This window comes from Lissotriton vulgaris, chromosome 6 (assembly GCF_964263255.1).
Source record: "Lissotriton vulgaris chromosome 6, aLisVul1.2, whole genome shotgun sequence".
NCBI lineage: Eukaryota > Metazoa > Chordata > Amphibia > Caudata > Salamandridae > Lissotriton > Lissotriton vulgaris.
Window position 1 is genome coordinate 818,135,675 of NC_141694.1, and position 19,504 is coordinate 818,155,178.

The window sequence follows — 19,504 nt, forward strand, 5'->3', positions numbered from 1 at the left end:
CTCCGCTTCCTGCTCCTGTGGTGCTAAATAAGAAACTAAAACTACAACAAATATAAAGAAAATCACTAACCCTAATAGTGTGCCTATAATACATTTGGCCCTACGAGTCGGGTTCCCAGCCTCCATGGTCTCGGACAGTGTGATTCGATTCTAGCAGCAACACAAAGTCTTGGCAATATAAAGTCTCTTGCTTGGCTTTATGAATTTTTTCGAACCACACCTAGAGGCAGAGATCCCCTTTCAGATTTTCATTGTCCATTTCATGTTCAGGTGACCCTACCCTTCTCCGTCCTCTAAGGGGTGTCCCTGAGTTTCTTCTTCTTCCACTCGGCTCTAAGTATCTTCTGTAGCTATTTACAAAGTCTTTATTGCGCATCAATGATCAGGTTCTCTCCAAGTGCACAAAGTACATAAACTAAGAGTTCCATATGAAGGACAATTGCATCATAGGCAGGTATTTCAGGGCCAAATGTAGGAAAAGTCAGTCTGTTTAGGATCAAATCACTTATCTTGCTTAGGAAAGGGGGATTAGGAAGTTATTGTCAGTAAGCCTTCGATTTCCAGTCCAGGCACCAACAGTATCACTTCCAATTTATAATTAGGAGCCGTATCGGTCACCAGCACCGACCTCACCCTCCCGGATCTCAGTACACCTGGCATTTGTCAAAGGGTAGGTCCACTCCGGAGTGGCGTATCTTCTGCAAGGTACTCTCACCCTCCTTGATCTCCTCGGACCCTTTTCTTCTGACTCTTGGTCTCCTGTTTCAGGGTCTGATTCTTCGGATACAGGTGCAAGATCTTTTTCAGAAGTCAACCTCACATTCAACCTCTTCCGCCTCTCAGGCCAACTTGCCTCGGTGCCCCTTACTCCTCTGTTCCTTGTCTGCACAACTTGCTCATCTCGACCTTCAGTTTCTCCAGAGTTGGGATCACCCTCACAGCAGCTTTCCTATTCAGTGGCAGTTTCGGTGTCACTGTCGCTGTGATCTCCCACAGCTCGGTCGGATGAGTTACCAGCTTCTTCAGACGCCCCCACAGCTTGACTTGTCCCCTCTTGTGGATCTTCCTCCACAGCTGGATTTTCTTCTACGAGAAGAGCTGTTTCTTCCAGGGGCGCTGGTACTCTTCGGGTATGAGAAGCGTGGATCCAATTTGGCAGTCCACCACACTTCACAGCAGTGTTAGTTACCAAGATGACTTGGAACGGCCCTCGCCAGCGGACGTCCAAGCAGCTCTTCCTCACGTGCTTCCGTACTAGCACCCAGTCTCCGGGACACAGGTCGTGACAGAGGTCTCTAGAAGTTGGGATTTCTGCCGTCTGCACCTGAAGGGACACAGAAAGGATGACGTCAGATAGTCCTTTGCAGTAATCAAGAATCAGATCATCTGTGATATTCAGCAAGGCCGCTGAGGGGACGGAGGGTAGCCTCATAGCTCTTCCCATCAGCACCTCATGGGGTGAAAGTCCTGTTCTCCTGTCTGGTGTACTACGCATGCTCATTAACACCAAGGGTAAAGCATCTGGCCATTTCAGGGATGTGGAAGAACACACTTTCGCCATTCGTGCCTTGAGCGTTCCATTTATCTGTTCCACTATGCCAGAAGCCTCTGGCCGATAGCTACAATGCAATCTCTGATCGATGTTCAATGCCGAACAGAGCATCTTCACAACTTCACTGTTGAAATGTGTTCCTCTGTCCGATTCCAAAGAGGTCGGGACCCCGAATCTAGGTACTAGCTCCCTCAACAACAATTTAGCTACTGTGAGCGTATCGCACCTACGAGTGGGATATGCCTCGACCCACCTGGAGAACACACACACAACTACCAAGACATATCTGAGGCTGTTACACTTTGGCATCTCAATTAAATCCAATTGCATTCTGTTGAAAGGCCCTCCAGAACTTCCCACATGACTCAACGTAACTGGTGTCCTCTTCCCAACATTCATCTGTTGACACGTAACACACCTCTGACACACCGCTTCCGCAGCCGTTCGGAACTTTGGGTTATACCAAGTCTGTCTAAACACTCGTATCATAGCATCTCTTCCCAAGTGTACAGAACCATGTATCTGGCGAGCCATCGGGCTCACCAGTCCATTCGGCAACACCGCTCTTCCGTCTGCCGAAATCCACAAATCCAGATCCCCTTTTGTACAGCCAGAAGTCACCCACACTCTTTTCTCAAAGTCTGACGCTTGTTCCTGCATCTTCCTCAATTCATCCCACGTATCTGCCACTTCAAGTACCATGTTTAGCTCGGTCCCTCTGTGTATTCCCTCAACAACCTGGTCCGTGAAGGAGTAAGCTTGCTCGGCACAATAGCGTGCTACTTCATCCGCATACCTGTTACCCAGGGACACAAAATCAGCACCCTTACTGTGTGCCGTGCATTTCACTACTGCAATTTCTGCTGGTCCCTGCAGAGCTTCCAGCAGTAACCTGACAAATTCTCCATTCCTGATAGGGGAACCTGATGATGTCATGTAACCCCTTTGAGACCATAACTGACCGAAGTCATGAACCACGCCGAACCCATATCTGCTGTCGGTGTATATGGTGACTCGAATCTTGTTTGCTGCCAAACAGGCACGCGTCAAAGCAACTATCTCGGCCACCTGAGCGGAGTGTACTCCTTCTAAACAAGCAGCTTCGATTATTCCATGGATCGTGCAAACGGCAAAAGCCGCCCTTAACTGCCCAGCATTGTCCCTTATACATGAGCCATCTACAAAGAGAATTTCATCAGGGTCTTCCAAAGGCTCATCGACAATGTCTGGTCTCGGTTTGGTGCATAGTTCAGTCACTTCAAGGCAGTCATGGTCTTCACAATCATCATCTAAAACATTTGGCAGTGGCATCAAAGTAGCAGGATTCAAAACTGAGCACCTCTTTAGGGTCACATTCTCTGCAGCAAGTATAACCTGCTCGTAACGTGTGAGCCTATTGTTGTCAGGTGCTGTGTTTTGGTCCTTGTCATTAATAATTCTACTGAATGTGGAACGTGTACCGCCAATGGATGCCCCATTACGATGCTCTCTCAACGCTCAATGCTGACACCTGTTGCAGCAACGGATTTGAGACATCCGGGCAACGCTGCGGCTACTGGATCTAAGGTAGCCGAGAAATATGCAACTGGCCTACGGGCACCTCCGTGATCTTGGGTCAAAACTGCTAACACGCAGCCCTCTCGCTCGCAGCAAAACAATGAAACAATTTAGTGTAATCAGGCATTCCCAGCGCCGGAGCCTGACATAAGTCTTCTCTCAACATTAGGAAAGCCATCATGCAGTCTGTGTCCCATGGTACCGGATCACTCACATCCTTGAGCGTCAGTTTCTGTAAAGGCTTCGCTTTCAGTGAGAAATTTGCGATCCACTGGCGACAGTAGCCAACCATTCCCAGGAACATTCTAACCTCCCTCTGTGTGGTAGGCACCATCATCTTCATTATTGCCTCTATCCTGTCTGGGGACACCTTTCTTATTCCCTTCTCTATTCTGTGTCCCAAATACTGTACTTCAGAAAGACAGTATTGTAGCTTGCTGGGAGATACCTTGTGACCATTCTCTGCCAAATGGTTTAACAAGGCGATGGTGTCTATTCTACAGGCATCTTCTGTCTCTGACGCAACAAGGAGGTCGTCTATATACTGCACAAGAACCGAGTTCTGGGGCAGTACTAGACTTTCAAGATTCTTCTTCAATAATTGATTAAAGATCGATGGACTTTCTGTATACCCCTGTGGGATACGACACCATGTTAATACACGGTTTTCCAGCTTAAAAGCGCAAAGAAATTGGCTCTCCTCATGCAACGGTATAGAGAAAAAGGCCTGACACAAATCGATCACGGTGAACCACTCAGCCTGTGCTGGAATCTGAAACAGTATCACTGATGGATTCGGTACCACTGGACAGCATGGAACAACAATGTTGTTTACCTTTCGTAAATCCTGCACAATCCTGAACTTCCCACTAGGCTTTTGCAAGCCCATAATCGGAGAGTTACACGGACTGCCCATTATTTCTTTCAGGATTCCTTGTGTAATCATGGACTCAATCACAGGTTTTATTCCCGCAATTGTTTCTGGGGTCAGTTTGTACTGGGGTGTTCTTGGAAATTCTGCATCTCGTCTTACTTGTATTTTGACTGGCTCTATGCCCTTTATTAGTCCTATCTCTTCTCCTGTAAAATCCCAAACCTCTGGTCTGACTGTCTCCCTTAAGTCCCAGGGGAGTTCCTCCACTGTGAGTACAGGATACAATTCTATGCACAGACGTGTGTTTGCAACCTTAAAGGCGGCATCATCGTCATTGGTCTCCAACTCTACTCCCTTTGGTGTACAATAGATGGTGCAGTTGAGTTTGCACAACAGGTCCCTTCCTAGCAGACACACAGGGCTAGAATCACATACCACAAATTGATGGTTGTCCCTGAAATTTCCTATTTTCACTGGAACTGGCTCGGTCAGAGGATTAGTCATTTTCCTATTCGCTACACCCACAACTTGAATGGTCTGTCCCGACAGAGGTAGATTAGGAACCACTGCGGACCGTACAGTAGAACGAGTTGCACCCGTGTCCACCAGAAAGGTAGTGGGGTGTCCAGCTACCTCCGCATCTACAAAGGGTCCTCTCTGGTCTATCTCTAATGCTGCTCCTAAAGTGCATTCCTCCTCCTCGTCCAGACACCTTCCTGTTACTGGGTTGAAGGCATAGTATTCATCTCCATCTATCAGGAAGGGCATCTGTTGGTATATCCTATTTCCTGCTCCGATCCTCGGTGGCTGGGGAACGGGTGCTCTAGGAGCGGAAGTCCCCCCTTTTGCCACTTTGAGCTTGACTACTGTTGATCTCGCAGTTTGGGGAGTCTGACTCTCCTCCTCCTCCTCCTGTACTTGATTCTCTGGGTTATGGGGACACTCACGCCTCCAGTGCCCGATCTCGTGACACTGATGGCACCTTGTTGTCTTTTTCAGAGTCGCCAGATCCACCCTTGGCCTTGAGCCATCTTCACTGTCCCTTTTCTGGCTGTTCGATCTTCTCCCCAGCGTTCCATTTCCTGACTGACCCTGTCCTCCCGATTGCATCTGGACTAGCATCAGTTTATCCTTAAGCTTCTTAGTCTTAAAGTCTATCTCATCACTGCAGTATCTCGCATATCTCAGGATCACGTCTAGAGGCTTGTTTTGCCAACAAATCAAGTGTTGCTGTATCATTAGACAAATCTCGGGTCTCAAGCCCAAAACAAACTTGGATACAAACTGTCCCATGTCCTTTGGATCCATCACATCCAGACCACTGCACTGTTTGAATATCTGTAGCAGTCGCTCATAATACTCATGAACTGTCTCCTTTGGTTCTTGTCTAGTTCGATCTATTTTCACCCAATCTATGTCTTGTGCTGGCACCTTGGTTTTTAACCACGTAATCACTTGCTCATATTTTACCATCACTCTTGGTGAAGGTCCATTCGTGTGTGCATCCCGTTCTGGCTCCTCTGTGGGCCACTCGACACTGACCTTGCACGCTACCCACAGATCTCCCGGAACCACAATGTCAAACAGTGTGTACAGATCAACCCACAGTACTTTTGAGATTTTGACAAACCTCTCTACCTGCTTGTACCATTCTACTGGGTTTTCTCTCAATTTTGGAAATGTGTTCGTAAAGGCAGCCAGATCTCCCCTACTCCAGGGTACGTGCACATATCCTCCATGGGCTACTTCTCTCAAGGGGTATGCCTCGACATGCATTAGCCCCGTTCCTGGAGGGGTCTCTATGGTGCTCCGTCTAACACTTTTTTTCTTTGACCACTTCTCCTCTCATTTGTCCAATTGAACCCATATTCGGATTCCCACTACTAGTTCTCTGATGTGAGTTTTTAATCAGATCACTCTCTTCTTGTCAAGATCTTGATCTGTATACTGCAACCTATGGCCTCCTTGAAACGCCTTTGTTCTGGTCAGATCCACTGAATATTTGTTTGCTAGTTCCGTCAGCTTCTCGTGAGCTGTCCTAGCTCTGCGAGTAACATCTTTCGCTACAAACAGCAGTTCATCTGGTTCGTAAAGTTCTATTCTTTCTAGAGGGATTGTACCTTCCACTATCTCTTCTACTTCCGACTTCAGTCTTACTACATCTATTCTCCTTGCCTTTATCACTGCTCTCAATGTGCCTTGGCTAGAAGTTTTGCTTGGGTCTTTCCCTTTACATTCCTGACTCACCCTTCTGTCTTCCTCGGGGGTGTTATGGGGAACACTCCCTCTCTCCCATCTTTCACAGTCCCACTCTTGTCGCCTTTCTGTAGTTCCAGGGGTAAACGTACCTCTATTTTCCTCACTCCCACGGTCCCCATCTTGCCTACTTCCATTAGACCTGCAATGAGATATTTCCCTGCCCTCCAAACCCCACTGTCTGCAATCGTCTCTTGACCTGTCACTCTTGTTATCCGCAACCGTCTCCCAGGTTCTCAAATCTGGTCTCAATTCTCTAATAAGCCGGGGCCGTGGTCCTCTCAGATCCATCGGTCCTCTCAAGCCCCCCTGTTCTCTTGAGGAGTCTGCCGATGCTGCCAAAGGGGTGCTCCTTTCTATCGGTCTGGACCACTGATTCCACTCGTCTGCCACATTACTCCTACCTTCACTGGTATTTCTTTCCCTGTTCGTTTGTGGCAGACTCTCGGTTTGGGCTTGTTCTGGATTATATACTGACACTATCGAACCTATGGTAACAGGTACCGTAAGGGCATCTGGTAATCTCTGAGCATTGACACCCTCTTCACAGTGTACCTTCTGTACAGTGAATCTTCCCACTACTCTTGCTTCCGGGGCTGGTTGAGGTACCTCACTCTCCACTGAAATGGCCCTGTTCCCTACCGGACCTAAGTCACTCTCTCTTAGGATACCACCGTCCACTGCCGATGTTCCCCTTTCTGTTGGTGATGGTGAGGTCCCTTCTATTTCTGGATTATATGGAGGTGGTCTGTCCGACAATAGCCTCTCTATCAGACTATCTTCCGTTTCACTGTCATCGTCTTCTGTATTCCTTTTCTGCGCTTCCTTCTCACTAACCAACAATGGGTACAACCTATCCCCTTCTATGGTCTGTACTCTCCATCTCTTGGCTAGTGCGTCCCACCTCGCGTCCTGCACCGCCCTAACTGACCTGTTCACTCTTTCTTGTCTTCTGTCCCTGTTTTTTTTCGTGGGCTGCCCTGATCCATGCATTCAATGCTTCGAACTGTGTTGGCCTAGGCAAAGGTCGCAAAGAAGACATAATCGCTTTGAGCTGGTACAACACCTCTAATCTGAACGTCCCGTACTTGGGAAACGTTAGTTCCTCATTCCCCTCAGTCATCTTACACCAGTTCTCAAGCCACAATATAGTATGTAGCCCAACGTTCGTAGCCATGTAATGAGCTGGCGTATCCTCGGGAGGAGCCTCTTCCCCACCCCGAGGTTTTAGCCTCTTCTCTCCAGAAAAACAACTTCGCAAACCTTTTAAACATTTCATGATGATACCCACAACAATTTCTTATTTACTACTTTAGTTTGTTCCCCAATGACAATCCACCAAACCCCAGCGCGGCTTCACTCTGGCCGTCCTATCCTAGCGCGGCTCTTCGCTGACGTCACTCACTTCCCGCTAACCGCCCTATCTCGGTGCGGCTTCACACTAACCGTCCTATCCCAGCGCGGCGCTTCCTGACGTCACTTTCCTCCGTTTGCAGCAGTTCCCCTCCTTTCTCCGCTCGTCTCTTGGTCATGCATGCGTCCCAATCATACACTTTGAAATGATCACTTCCGACCAAGTAATCACTTCTCTGACTGTACGTCCACAGTCTAACTGTAATTGTCACCAACTGGCAAATGTCTGTCTGATTAAGGAGCAAACAATCACCTCTCTGATAGGTTTCATACATACGGTAACTTCCGACCAGCGTTTGTTACCCACGCACTCACACACTCGTCCCCCCTATCTCGGTCCTGCGGGCAATCAATGGTACCTCATGATCCCCTTTCAATGGTCGACAATTACTGTGAGTGTTCGATACACTCGAACCACTTAAACTCTCCTTGAGCTTAAGATTTTCACCGGTTGCGCGCGCTCACAACCTGATCTCCTTTCACACTACAGGCATTCGATCTCCGCTAGACAATACAACACAACAACACAATACACACCACAATCTAACACGCATGACCCTTTTATACTCACACCCTTACGATCTGCTGCTTTCTGCCGCACCGTCACTCTCCGTCATCTTCCGTGGAACGCCATCCTCCTTCCGAAGTTCTATGGACGCACATCTTCGGATGTCTCTATGGGCCTTGGGGAAATCTTAACCTATGTGGATTACCTTCACTCCAGAAGATAAACCATCCTACTCTGCTACCAACTGAAAAGGCGGGAAATACAATCTAGAATTTGAAATAGATCTCTAGAATCCCGTCACAGGTCGATTAGACCTTTGTACATGTCATAGAGTGTAGAAGGCAATCTTTTTCAACAAATCAATCCGGATCACTTCCATCTCCTTCCCCAAAGAACCACTGACAAATGGTCAAGTTTGAATATTTATTATAAGGCCAAAAGCAATTGTGTATATAAACGCCTCAGTAAAAGGTTCAGCAAATACACAGGTACTAATACAAACATAATCCTACGAAAAAGTCTCAAACGACTGAGAAACAGCACTAGTATAATTTCCAAGACCACTAAGCTTGCAAGAATTGCTATGATCTGGGTCTTGGTAGGCATGGAAGAAAAGAAGAAATACTTCAGGATAAGTCTATCCCTACACTATACTAAGTGTCATCCCTACAGCCGGATTCCCTCCTAACAAAAGGTGTCAGCCGTGGTGACTTCCAAAGAAGTACACTCACTTAGTTCGGACTTAGCCTCTTGAGTTCATCTCTCACAGCCGCTCTCTGCCTACCCAGCATCTTTCTTCGCCCTTGTGCGCTTCTACTCTGCTCTCCTCCCGGGGTGCTGTCCCTAATACGAAACCCACAATTCAGTTGACACGCCCCAAGGGACGCCCCTCTCAGAGAGTTAAGTTTCAAAGGGTCTTCATCTTGATGTCTTTATTCTTGTTCGTTGAGAAACGGCCTTGGGTCCCACAGTCGTCTCCGCTTGAAGTTGCTTCCCTAAAATTCCACAACCACTCCTCCGGGTCTATAACTATCTTTCTAACTTTCATATACAATGGGCCCTTCTTTACTATCTTCGGCTTAACCTTGCACCTGCAAAGGAACGCACATAAATCGGTTCACGAAAACATGCTACTTGCAATTAATTCTTTGAGGCAACCTTCTAGGAAAAAGGCAGTTCCATGATTTAAGTTAGCAGGCACATTCCTAACTCGGCCTACACAAACCGTTATCCCCACCTGGGCCTCTGCACGTTTCGAGATGTCACCCCCTAACTTTTGGCAAACAGTTTTACTCGTTAGGCCTACATCATTATAGCAAAAGAAAAGAATACATTTCCCAACTAAACACTTCTATGTCGTTTACATGAATACAATAATGAATTACTAAACATACATTGAATACATGATGCTTCTTTAAACACACTTTAACTGAACTAGCATTACTTTTACAAATACATTTCTAGATTACATGGCATTAGTATTTCAAAAACACGTTATGTTGCAGCTATGGAAAATTCTGGTACATGAGTTCATAGCTTTGTATCACACTTAAACATGATTATAAACCTCTATATATGCGGGTGCTGTTTACTTGTGAATATGATGCACCCCTACAATTTCTAACATGGTTTTGCGCTCTCTCACTGTCTTGTAGGAAACTCTTGTGCCTGCTTTTTGAATTAAGAAAGGAAATCATGATCTGGAATCCTAAGTTACTACTCTTGATAAGCCATGCTAGGGTATATGTCAGACATAGTCATTCTTTTAAATGCATTCAACTTCAGCATGCAAGAAGGAAGTATCACAATTTTTTCAAGGACAAGATTGAGGCCATGGTCAAAAAGCTAGAATTGTAGGCTCCATTCTTTCAACCATAAGGACTTCTTTGAATCTACAGATGATGAATTATCAAAGGAAGTCTTGCCATTTTTTATCCAACGTCTACAAGATATGGAAACTGTTTTTCACGATTACTTTCACCTCCAGTTAAAAGTAAAAACTGGATTAAAGATCCTTTAAATGTACAAATGCGCAGGACAGATATAAGAGAATGAAAATGGCTTGAGTGAAACTTTAAGTCATTGTGCACTAAAACGTCTATTCAATGAAAATTCTCCGGCGAATGTTTGGCTACATACGCAAAAATATTGAATTATTGTAAGAAACACTTGATGGTTTTACTTCCATTCGCCACCAACTGTCTACGTGAAAAAGCTTTCTCTTCTGTTATGTACCGAACAAAAACTGCTTAAGAAATGTGGAATTTGACCTCCGAATTCAACTGCCAGAGTTAAAAACAATTATTAAAAAGTTGTGAATGAATGATATATTGTGTAAATTATGTATTTGTTTGATGTGTTATTTTGACTGACCTGTGTCCTTTTAAGGTAAGTGGAATCCTTACTTTTAGAAAATACCATCCTATATTATGTCTTTCTCACATGCATTCTTTTTTCAAATTCTCAGTTGGAAAATCTAATGTTGGACAAAGATGGTCACATAAAAATTACAGATTTTGGACTTTGCAAAGAAGGAATCACGGATGCCGCTACAATGAAGACATTCTGTGGTACACCTGAATATCTGGCGCCTGAGGTAAGATGACATATGATTTCTAAGAATCGCACCATTTCATCTTTTTTAGTTTGCCTGTATCACTACTTAGGGCCTGATAGACAAAGGTAAACTTACAAGTTTGTTTAAGCTTACTATCTTTTTTGTTTTCAAAAGTTGTTAGTTAATAGTAAGTTTATGACTGCGGAGAACTCTCATATAAAATGATTGGTCTGTCATAAAGAAGGTAAAGTCTTGAGCGAGGCGGAGGCATTGTCGGGAAATCGCTGGCCGAGGGCTCATTGAAGATTTTTACCATCTGTCTTAGACAATTTTTGGGAAGTTGGAGTTCTCCAACAGGACGAAGCTGCAGACTCTAGTAGAAGAGGGCTTCACGAGGCCCTATGCCTTTGCCAGAAGACCCTAATAAACAGAATTTGCTGCTGCAGAGAAGAATCTAACTGGAGCTACTGTGGAGTCGGGCCGACTGGCTATGCACCTCTGGCTGATCAGCTGGCAGGCAGGTCCCATTCTTTTGGCGGTTCTCCAGCAAGATTTTCTTGAAAAAATGTCCAAGTCCCATCTTTTAGGTTTAGGTTAGAGCATTACCACCAACACCACTTCCAAGGGTCCAGGACCAAGGAGGCACCACTTGGTGGGGGGGATAGGACTCACTCCAGCAGAAGTCAGCAGCATTATTCAAGACCTCTAGAGTTAGTTCCTGTAGCTCACTCAGAAGGTGAGCCCACTAGCCCTTGGCTTTGCTCTGGTGGTCCTGTGTTCAAGGAGCAGGTCCAGTCCTCCTCCTTCAGATAGTAGGGCATCAAGACAGTCCCTAAATCATCAGGGCCGTCGTGCACTGAAGAGTGGCTGTGGGGGCCCAATATTTATACCTCATGCCAAATGTGGGGGAAGGGGGGGAGAGTGTGTGTGTATGTGTGTGTGGGTGTGTGTGTTAGTGTTATCCTATGCCCACATCTGGCTCTGGAAAGTTCTTCCATTCCCCTGTTGAGGCTCCAAACTGTCTGGTGTGACAATGGGCTGGTGTCAGGTTCCTTTGTTTGGGCTGGAGGCAAGCCCTTTGAAGTGCAAGTGAGCCAGAACACAGCTCTTTCCCCAGCAATTGGCAAGATGGCCCATCCTGCCCACACACCTAGTCTCCTTTGTGTCACTACCTAAGAGGAATACACTAAGACCATCAGCTGAGCCTTCCTCAGCTATGTGACTCAGGATACTGGCAGAAAGCACAAATGGCTAGGGCAAGAAAATGCAAATTTTCTAAAAGTGGAATTTTATGAATTGTGACTTTATATCCGACTTTACTATTACAAAGTATTTTAAATCACAATTCATTTGAGTCTAAACAGCATATCTGTATCTGCTCCCAATTCAAAGTTAACACTTATTAAATGTAATAAGGTAACCCAGTGTCAGCCAATGTGAGTGATAGACATTAGAGTAGTGAAAGATGACATTAGGAGATTTTCACCATCACTACATGTAAAACATAAACCCACACATCCTCCAATTCAAATACAATGCATCCTGCCTTGTGAGCCTTTGGGTACTACCTTATGGGTGACATATATGTAATAACAAGCATTTGCAATGCAATAGGTCTCGCATTAGGAAACAATGAGCTATTGGTATTGTAAACGACAATTTTTTTTTAATATGTGTTGGCTTTGAAAATATATAAATTAATAGGATTGTTACTTACAAAGCCAATAGCTTACACTTTCCTAATGCGAGTCCTATTGGCTATGGCAATGCTTGTTGGTAGCACTAGAGCACCGGCAATTAGGATAGGTGAAGGCAGGAAACTGTTTTCAGCCTCAGGCGCTTGTTGGAGTTCACTCGCAGGGAGTTCACAGGATTTGCAGCAAGCAATTGTGCTGCTGACACGGCCGGTCCTTGAGAACTGCTTCTATAAAGCTTCCTTATTGCAGGGTTACAGGTTTCAGGGCGCGCTCCGCTTATGAAGAACGGGTAGGGGAGGGTTGGCTCGAGAGAATGAATGGAGAGATCGAGGGAGGAAGAGAGAGCAAAAGAGGGATAGAGGGAGTGAGTGGGAAAGAGGGAGGGAGGGGGAAGAGGGTGTGTGCGTGGGTGTGTAAGAGAGACAGATCAACAGGCTGCTAACTGAACCATGTGTGGGGTTTTTTTGGGTGGGATGGGGGTGGATGGGGGCTCTCGCATGTGCTGTATATTGGAAAAAAAGACATCATGCGCGGAGTTTATTCTTGCATGACGTCATGAATTAATAAATAATGCTAAGAAAAACATATTATTTGCACAATAGAGTGGATCGTGAAGTTGTATTTTTAGGCGGTGCCGTGCATAGAAGGAGACTGCCACCCACCAGCACAGAATACTAGACATGTTTAGGAGAGCCTGCGATGAGGACACTCCAACTTCACTCAACAGAAAGGAAGCGTATTCAGGACAATTGCTGCATTTTGTTAGGAAACAAAAACAGTGAAAGCAGAAAACCTACTGGAAACGGGAGAGGCTTCTAAACAAAGAAAGATGCATCTGTGAATTTCGTCAAGCAGATGGTCCTGTTTATGACCTGCTGAGCGCGTGAAGTGGCTGGTGGCAAATGGAATCAAAGCGGCGGGTCGCTTTGATGTTCTTGGCTTGTCTTAGAGGGTGTGAATGGCGAGCGCGCTTTCTTGGCCGCTCTTCCCAGCAACGTATTGTCTAAAACAAATTAAATACAGAAACAACTCAGTCACAAAATACACTGCACATTTTATTGCGACTTGACTGGCAGGGACAAATTGTTTGTACGTGGGAAGAATTAAAATATGTAAACTTCAGAAACGACACAGAAAAGTTACCTGCAGGCTGAAATGTTTATGTACTGGGCGTCCTAGCAAGCTAGAGCACCGACAATTGGGATAGGTGAAGGCAGGAAACCGTTTGCAGCCTCAGGCGCTTGTTGGAGTTCACTCGCAGGGAGTTCACAGGATTTGCAGCAAGCAATCGTGCTGCTGACACGGCCGGTCCTTAAGAACTGCTTCCATAAAGCTTCTTTATTGCCGGGTTACTGGCTTCAGGGCGCGCTCGGCTTATGAAGATCGGGTAGGGGAGGGTTAGCTCGAGAGCACCACAAGAGCCCTTGAAGGCGGCTGATTCATTAAGCCCAAACAGTTTTTTCCCTGAGTCAGCTGTGTGATCAGATGGCGTTTAGCTCACTGCATGGACTTCTAAAATCACATGATTTGACTTCAAAGGGCGAACGCACTCAAGGGCAGTGGTATATGTGCGTACGCTCGCATGCGCCGGATGCTAGAATCAGGTCCTACTAGAGGGGATTAATAAGAGCGCAGGTGGGAATGAAATACGTCTTGTCATATCCATAATCTGGAGTGCCATACTCAACAAGAGGGAGACTGGGAGGGAGGGAGGGGGGGAATGGAGAGAGAGAGAGAAGGGAGGGAGAGAGGGAAAGAGAGGGAGGGAGCGCGAGAGAGAAAGAGAGGGACGGATAAAAGAGTGGGACGGAGGGAGTGAGAGAGTGGGATGGAGGAAGTGATTTGCCCAGAATCACAGGATGTGGACGCGAGAGAGAAAGAGAGAAGGGATGGAAAGAAGGAATGGAGAGAGGGAGGAAGGAAGAGAGAGCAAGAGAGGGATGGAGGGAGTGAGTGGGAAAGAGGGAGGGAGGGAGGGAGAAGAGTATGTGTGCGTGGGTGTGTAAGAGACAGATCAACAGGCGTTTTTTTTTGGGTGGGAGGGGGGTGGATGGGGGCTCTCGCATGTACTGTATATTGGAAAAAAAGACACAGGCATTATAAAACATCATGCGAGGAGTTTACTCTTGCATGAGGTCATGAATTAATAAATAATGCTAAGAAAAACATATTATTTACACAATAGAGTGGATCGTAAAGTTGTATTTTTAGGCGGTGTCGTGCATAGGAGGAGACTGCCATCCACCAGTTCAGAAAACTAGACATGTTTAGGAGAGCCTGCGATGAGAACACTCCGACTTCACTCAACAGAAAGGAAGCGTATTCAGGACAATTGCTGCATTTTGTTAGGAAACAAAAAAAAAAAGCAGAAAACCTACTGGAAACGGGAGAGGCTTCTAAACAAAGAAAGATGCATCTGTGAATTTCGTCAAGCAGATGGTCCTGTTTATGACCTGCGGAGCGCGTGAAGTGGCTGGTGGCGAATGGATCAAAGCGGCCGGTCGCTTTGATGTTCTTGGCTTGTCTTAGAGGGTGTGAATGGCGAGCACGCGCACGAATCACATGCACTGTTGATAATCCGCATTGAAAAGCCCCTTGGTAAGCTTTTGTGAAGCAGCTCTCTATATCTCTCGCAGAGCGATTGCTACGCAATACGCTAGGCGAGACCTAAAAAGGAAGGTTTAGGTCTGTCTAAATGTGTATTTTGTGAAGTCAAAATGGCAATATAAAACTGCACTACAGGTTGCAGTAGCAGGCTACTTCAGTGAGTGCTGCAGGCCCACTAATAGTATTTAATTTACAGGTCCTGGGTACATGTAGTACCATATACTAGGAGCCTACAAGTAAATTAAAGGGGCTAATCAGGTGTAGGCCAATTTTACCTTATTTTAGAGAGAGAGCACATGCACTTTAGCACTGGTATGCAGTGGTAAATGCACAGAATCCTAAAGCCAACAAAAACGAATTCAGCAAAACAAGAGAAGTGATAGCTAAAAGTTTGGGGATATACCTTACTAAGGATGTCCGGTGTTTTCAATCAGCTTTTACATGTGTGCCAACATGTTTAAGTTTAAATTTTACATTTGATTCAATGCAGATTAGAAAAAACTAAGTTTATTAAATAACAATACAAACTAAACGGTATGTGCATTCCTTTGACCATTAATGGAGCTAATCATGCAAAGTAATCATAAGATCAAAAAGAAATTGGCAAATCGCATAGCTGGAAACGACCCGGCATTCATCTTCAAAGCATTACATAAATTAAGCCCAGCACCTCAAGTTTATTATTAAAACAGTCCACAGTTAAGAACTTCTTGTTTTGACATTAGCAATAATTTTACAACATGCATATTAAATACAATGAAAAGGCCTAGCAAAAGGAATACTTTTGTGTACTGGCCTCCGCTGCTCAATCAGCTGCTAGCTTTGCAAGTAACACATATTCTGTCATACTCCAAAACTTCACAGTATAAGGTGCAAAGATGTTCTATCTGCCTACCAAGTCCACCCTGAGCTCTAAACTCCAAATTCATTAGTGGCCTTGAAAAAACATTAAATCATTCATTCTGCCTGCCAGCTCCAAAATTCATTAAGACCCTTGTCATCACCTTAGATTATCTTCACTACAATACCTAACTCACATGGCTGGTATTAACTATCATCCATTGATCAATCAACTCCTGATGTTACTAAGAATAAGGTGTCGTAAGTATAATGTGCATGGTGTTCTATTTACATGTTGTACTATCGCCAAACTAAAGTGCAAGATGTTTGTCATCATCACTTGTGAGCAGCACGTTCTCAAATGGTGTGAGTGACCTCGTTGCCCCTTGTGAAGTCTGTTTCCCTAGAAGTCGGTGGGGGCGAAGAGACAGTAGGACAATCCCTTAATAAAAGCATGGCTAGCCTAAACTTGAAGCATGTCTCTAGTCATTGGGGAAATGTGTAGCCTGCCATCCCTGAGACTTCCAGGGGGTGTCCGAAAGTGCCATCGCTCAGGGTATGGTCATTGTTCACCAACCCTTCGCTGTCTCCCTCCTAGTTCTGTAGGAACTGCAGTTGGCCTGTGTTGTAATAGGGAGGAAGTTAAGGGGGTTCTCTTTTTATTGAGAGAAGTATGATAACACTAGGTGGCCGGAATTGTGTGGATCTTTGCAGATTCCAATGTTTCCCTCACAGAAGTGTGAAACCTGTGTGCTTTTAGGGGAAGTTTGTGGTTTGCAGAGCATTGTGGGTAAGAAAACATTGTGGGCTCCACACCACCCTGGATTCCCCTAAGGTTTTCGTTTAAAAAAGTCTGGGTTTGATAGGTTTCACTGTGTGGCTGCAGAGCTTGGCCCAAATACTGGAGCTAGCTCCATTAACAAAACAAGTCATTTTTTTGACAGGAAATGTAGATGTCTGCATTTTGTATTTTGGGGCTTTTTGTATAACTGGTGCTATGCGGAGCCGCACAGTCATGTTGATGTTTTTATTGGGGGAGGGGTGAGAAAGCTGCGTGGTAGGAATTTTGTGGATCTCCTCAGATTCCGGAAGTTTACCTCACAGAAGTATGAGAAAAATTTGTGATTGTAGGAGATGTTTCAGGTTTGCAAATCATTATGGGTAAGAAAACATTGTGGGATGCACACAAGGCACACCACCCTGGACTCTCCTAGGTAGTATCTAGTTTTCAAAAATGCCTGGGTTTGGTAGGACTCCATCGGTGGCAGTCAAGCCTGGACCTGAATAGTACAGCCTCTCAGCGTAAGTGAGAAGAAATTTCGGATTGCCTCCACTCTGCCATTCTACATGTCAAAACTACCCTCAAAAGAATCCATATTTCCCCTTGCGTACCACAGGCATGTGGATGCTCTGTGTCCAATGTGGGCAGAAATATATTAAAGATGGGTATAGGCCCAGTGCTGGGTGGCCCACTCACACCCCATATTGTTGTCCTAAAATAAAAATATCATGGTGTCTAACAGGCTTTTTGTCCTCCTCCAGCCCCCATGGCGGAAGTGTGGTAAACCCCTAATCTGGCATCTAGGGACAAATTTGGGATAAACTCACCCATTCTGCCCCTGGGTCAGAAAGACTGTTGGGGCTGTTTTGGGGTGGGGGCACCCTTACTTTTTTTCTGACCATTTTATCCTGGTGTATAGTGGGCTTTTCTCCCTCTCATTGGGGGCAGATTGGGAGTAAACCTCTCCATTCTGCTTTGTGGAGTTGCAGAAATACTGTTGAGCCCGTTCTGTGATGGGGACACAGCCCAATTCATGTGGGGTCATCCCTACTGTGTTTTACCCTGGTCTTTATCTTTCCCCCTTTCACCTGGGGAGATTGGTTGTAAATACCCTCTACCCCCTCCTCCAACCTGGGGGAGAAGGTTAGCGGTAAACACCCCTAATCCACCTGTCAGGCGGAAAGACTGTTAGGCCTTGGGATGTGGGGGGAGCACTGGTCCGTCTCCATGGAAAAGCCGGTTCCCGTCCCAAAAAAACAATAAAAGTGCCACTCCCTGGGGTCTAGTGGGCTTTCTGCCCTTCCACCATGGGGGGCAGATTGGGGGTAAACATCCCCTATCCACCCACAAGGGGGGCAAAAGAAATGTTTTGCCGGGGGTTGGGGAGTAGAGGTCCATGCCCCTTCCACAAGCCTGGTCTATGATGGACACCTGGTGTCTAATTGAGTGGATCCTTCTTTGGATATTGAGTGCCCAGTGTGATCCCCAAAGGGGGAGAGAGCGCATGACAGGGACATTGTTACCTTTCCCTACACTGCCTATCCTGTATCAGTAAGTGCTCAAGACAGAGTTATGCCCCCACCCAGCACTGATCAAAAGTGAAATCACATCCTGCCATTAGTACAGACTGCTTTCACTTTTGTTTTGCTCTGGCATTATAGCAAAGCAAAAAAACAATCAAAACCGTGACATAATGGAAGCTGTCCCTCATGTTTTAACTATGACTTTACTAAAAAAAATGCTTGTGATTTTTTAAAACATAAATATTTTCTTCTTCAATGCTGAGGACGACTCGCTTACTTCCTCAGCACTACAGAGGTTAATTGTCATAAATTGTGATGACTTGAGAAAACATAGACCACTTGATCTTGGAGGTGGTTGACCTCAAAGTAGTTTTTTAGTTGTGAGCATGCCTATTTTACACTAACACGCTGTACAGTTGGTGCAGTTATCACCTCTGCATTCAGGTAATTGTTAGAGACAAAAGCTAGGCTTAGAAGATAAACTTGTCAGTGTCTCCCATTTAGCGTTGGGGTGCGCCATGGATGTACAGTGACCAGCCACTTCATGTATTACGTTATTTTATATTAATTCCTGTCACCCTGAGCGTAAATTTCAGTGTTTGGTAATTGAAGAAAAAAATGGTTACATTTCTGGCCTGGTCCAAAAGGATTCATTCATTTCTTCCCTAACATCACCCCTATTGCAGTGGATTTACTTAATGTCTACATCCTCAGTTTGGGACACACTTCCATCCCCATGCTACTTGTGGAACCTCTTGGTGTCAGTAGTATTCTAATGACTACAATGTAGTTTGGGATGTTTGAACATTGACGGGTTTAAATTAAGCAAGACTGTTGAGGAGTTGAACTTGAGAGAGAAAAGGATGAAAACAGACATGGTAGGTGAAGCGTTTTAAAGAGAATAAACTGGAGCAGTTCATCATCTTCCTGTGTCTGCGTGCAGCATAGTTATATTGGCCACATGAATGTGATAATTAGGATCAGCTGAAAATGCTGCGTATTCAACACTCGTGAAGAATATACCTCCACCTCTTTTTTTTTCCCTTACTTTGCCTGGAAAACATAGTATTAAAAGGGAAAAATGGAAAGAGTCTTTGCTAGATTTGCAAGTGTCTGTGTCCCTAGTCTTAGCGCAGAAAGAAAAGCTTCCCTATTACTATATTGTTTCAGTCCACAGGGTCCAGATGTACTTGATCCTTTATCGGAAGTATCTGACTAGGACACTAACATTTTAAAAGAATATGAAATATTTATAAATAATTTGGACATTCATTAATTCACAAAAGTTTCAGCTATGTTGGAAAAATTTCATTTTGAGAAATGAAAACAGATAAAAGGA

General features: G+C 45.2%; 1 protein-coding gene across 1 annotated transcript in view; it reads left to right on the plus strand.

The window, feature by feature from the left end:
• AKT3 (AKT serine/threonine kinase 3) overlaps window positions 1–19,504 on the plus strand; it is a 1,006,792-nt gene that overhangs the window by 769,448 nt on the left and 217,840 nt on the right. The window contains exon 10 of the mRNA XM_086926847.1: window positions 10,628–10,756. Coding sequence (XP_086782973.1) covers window positions 10,628–10,756 — 129 coding nt within the window. The remainder of the gene's footprint in view (window positions 1–10,627; window positions 10,757–19,504) is intronic.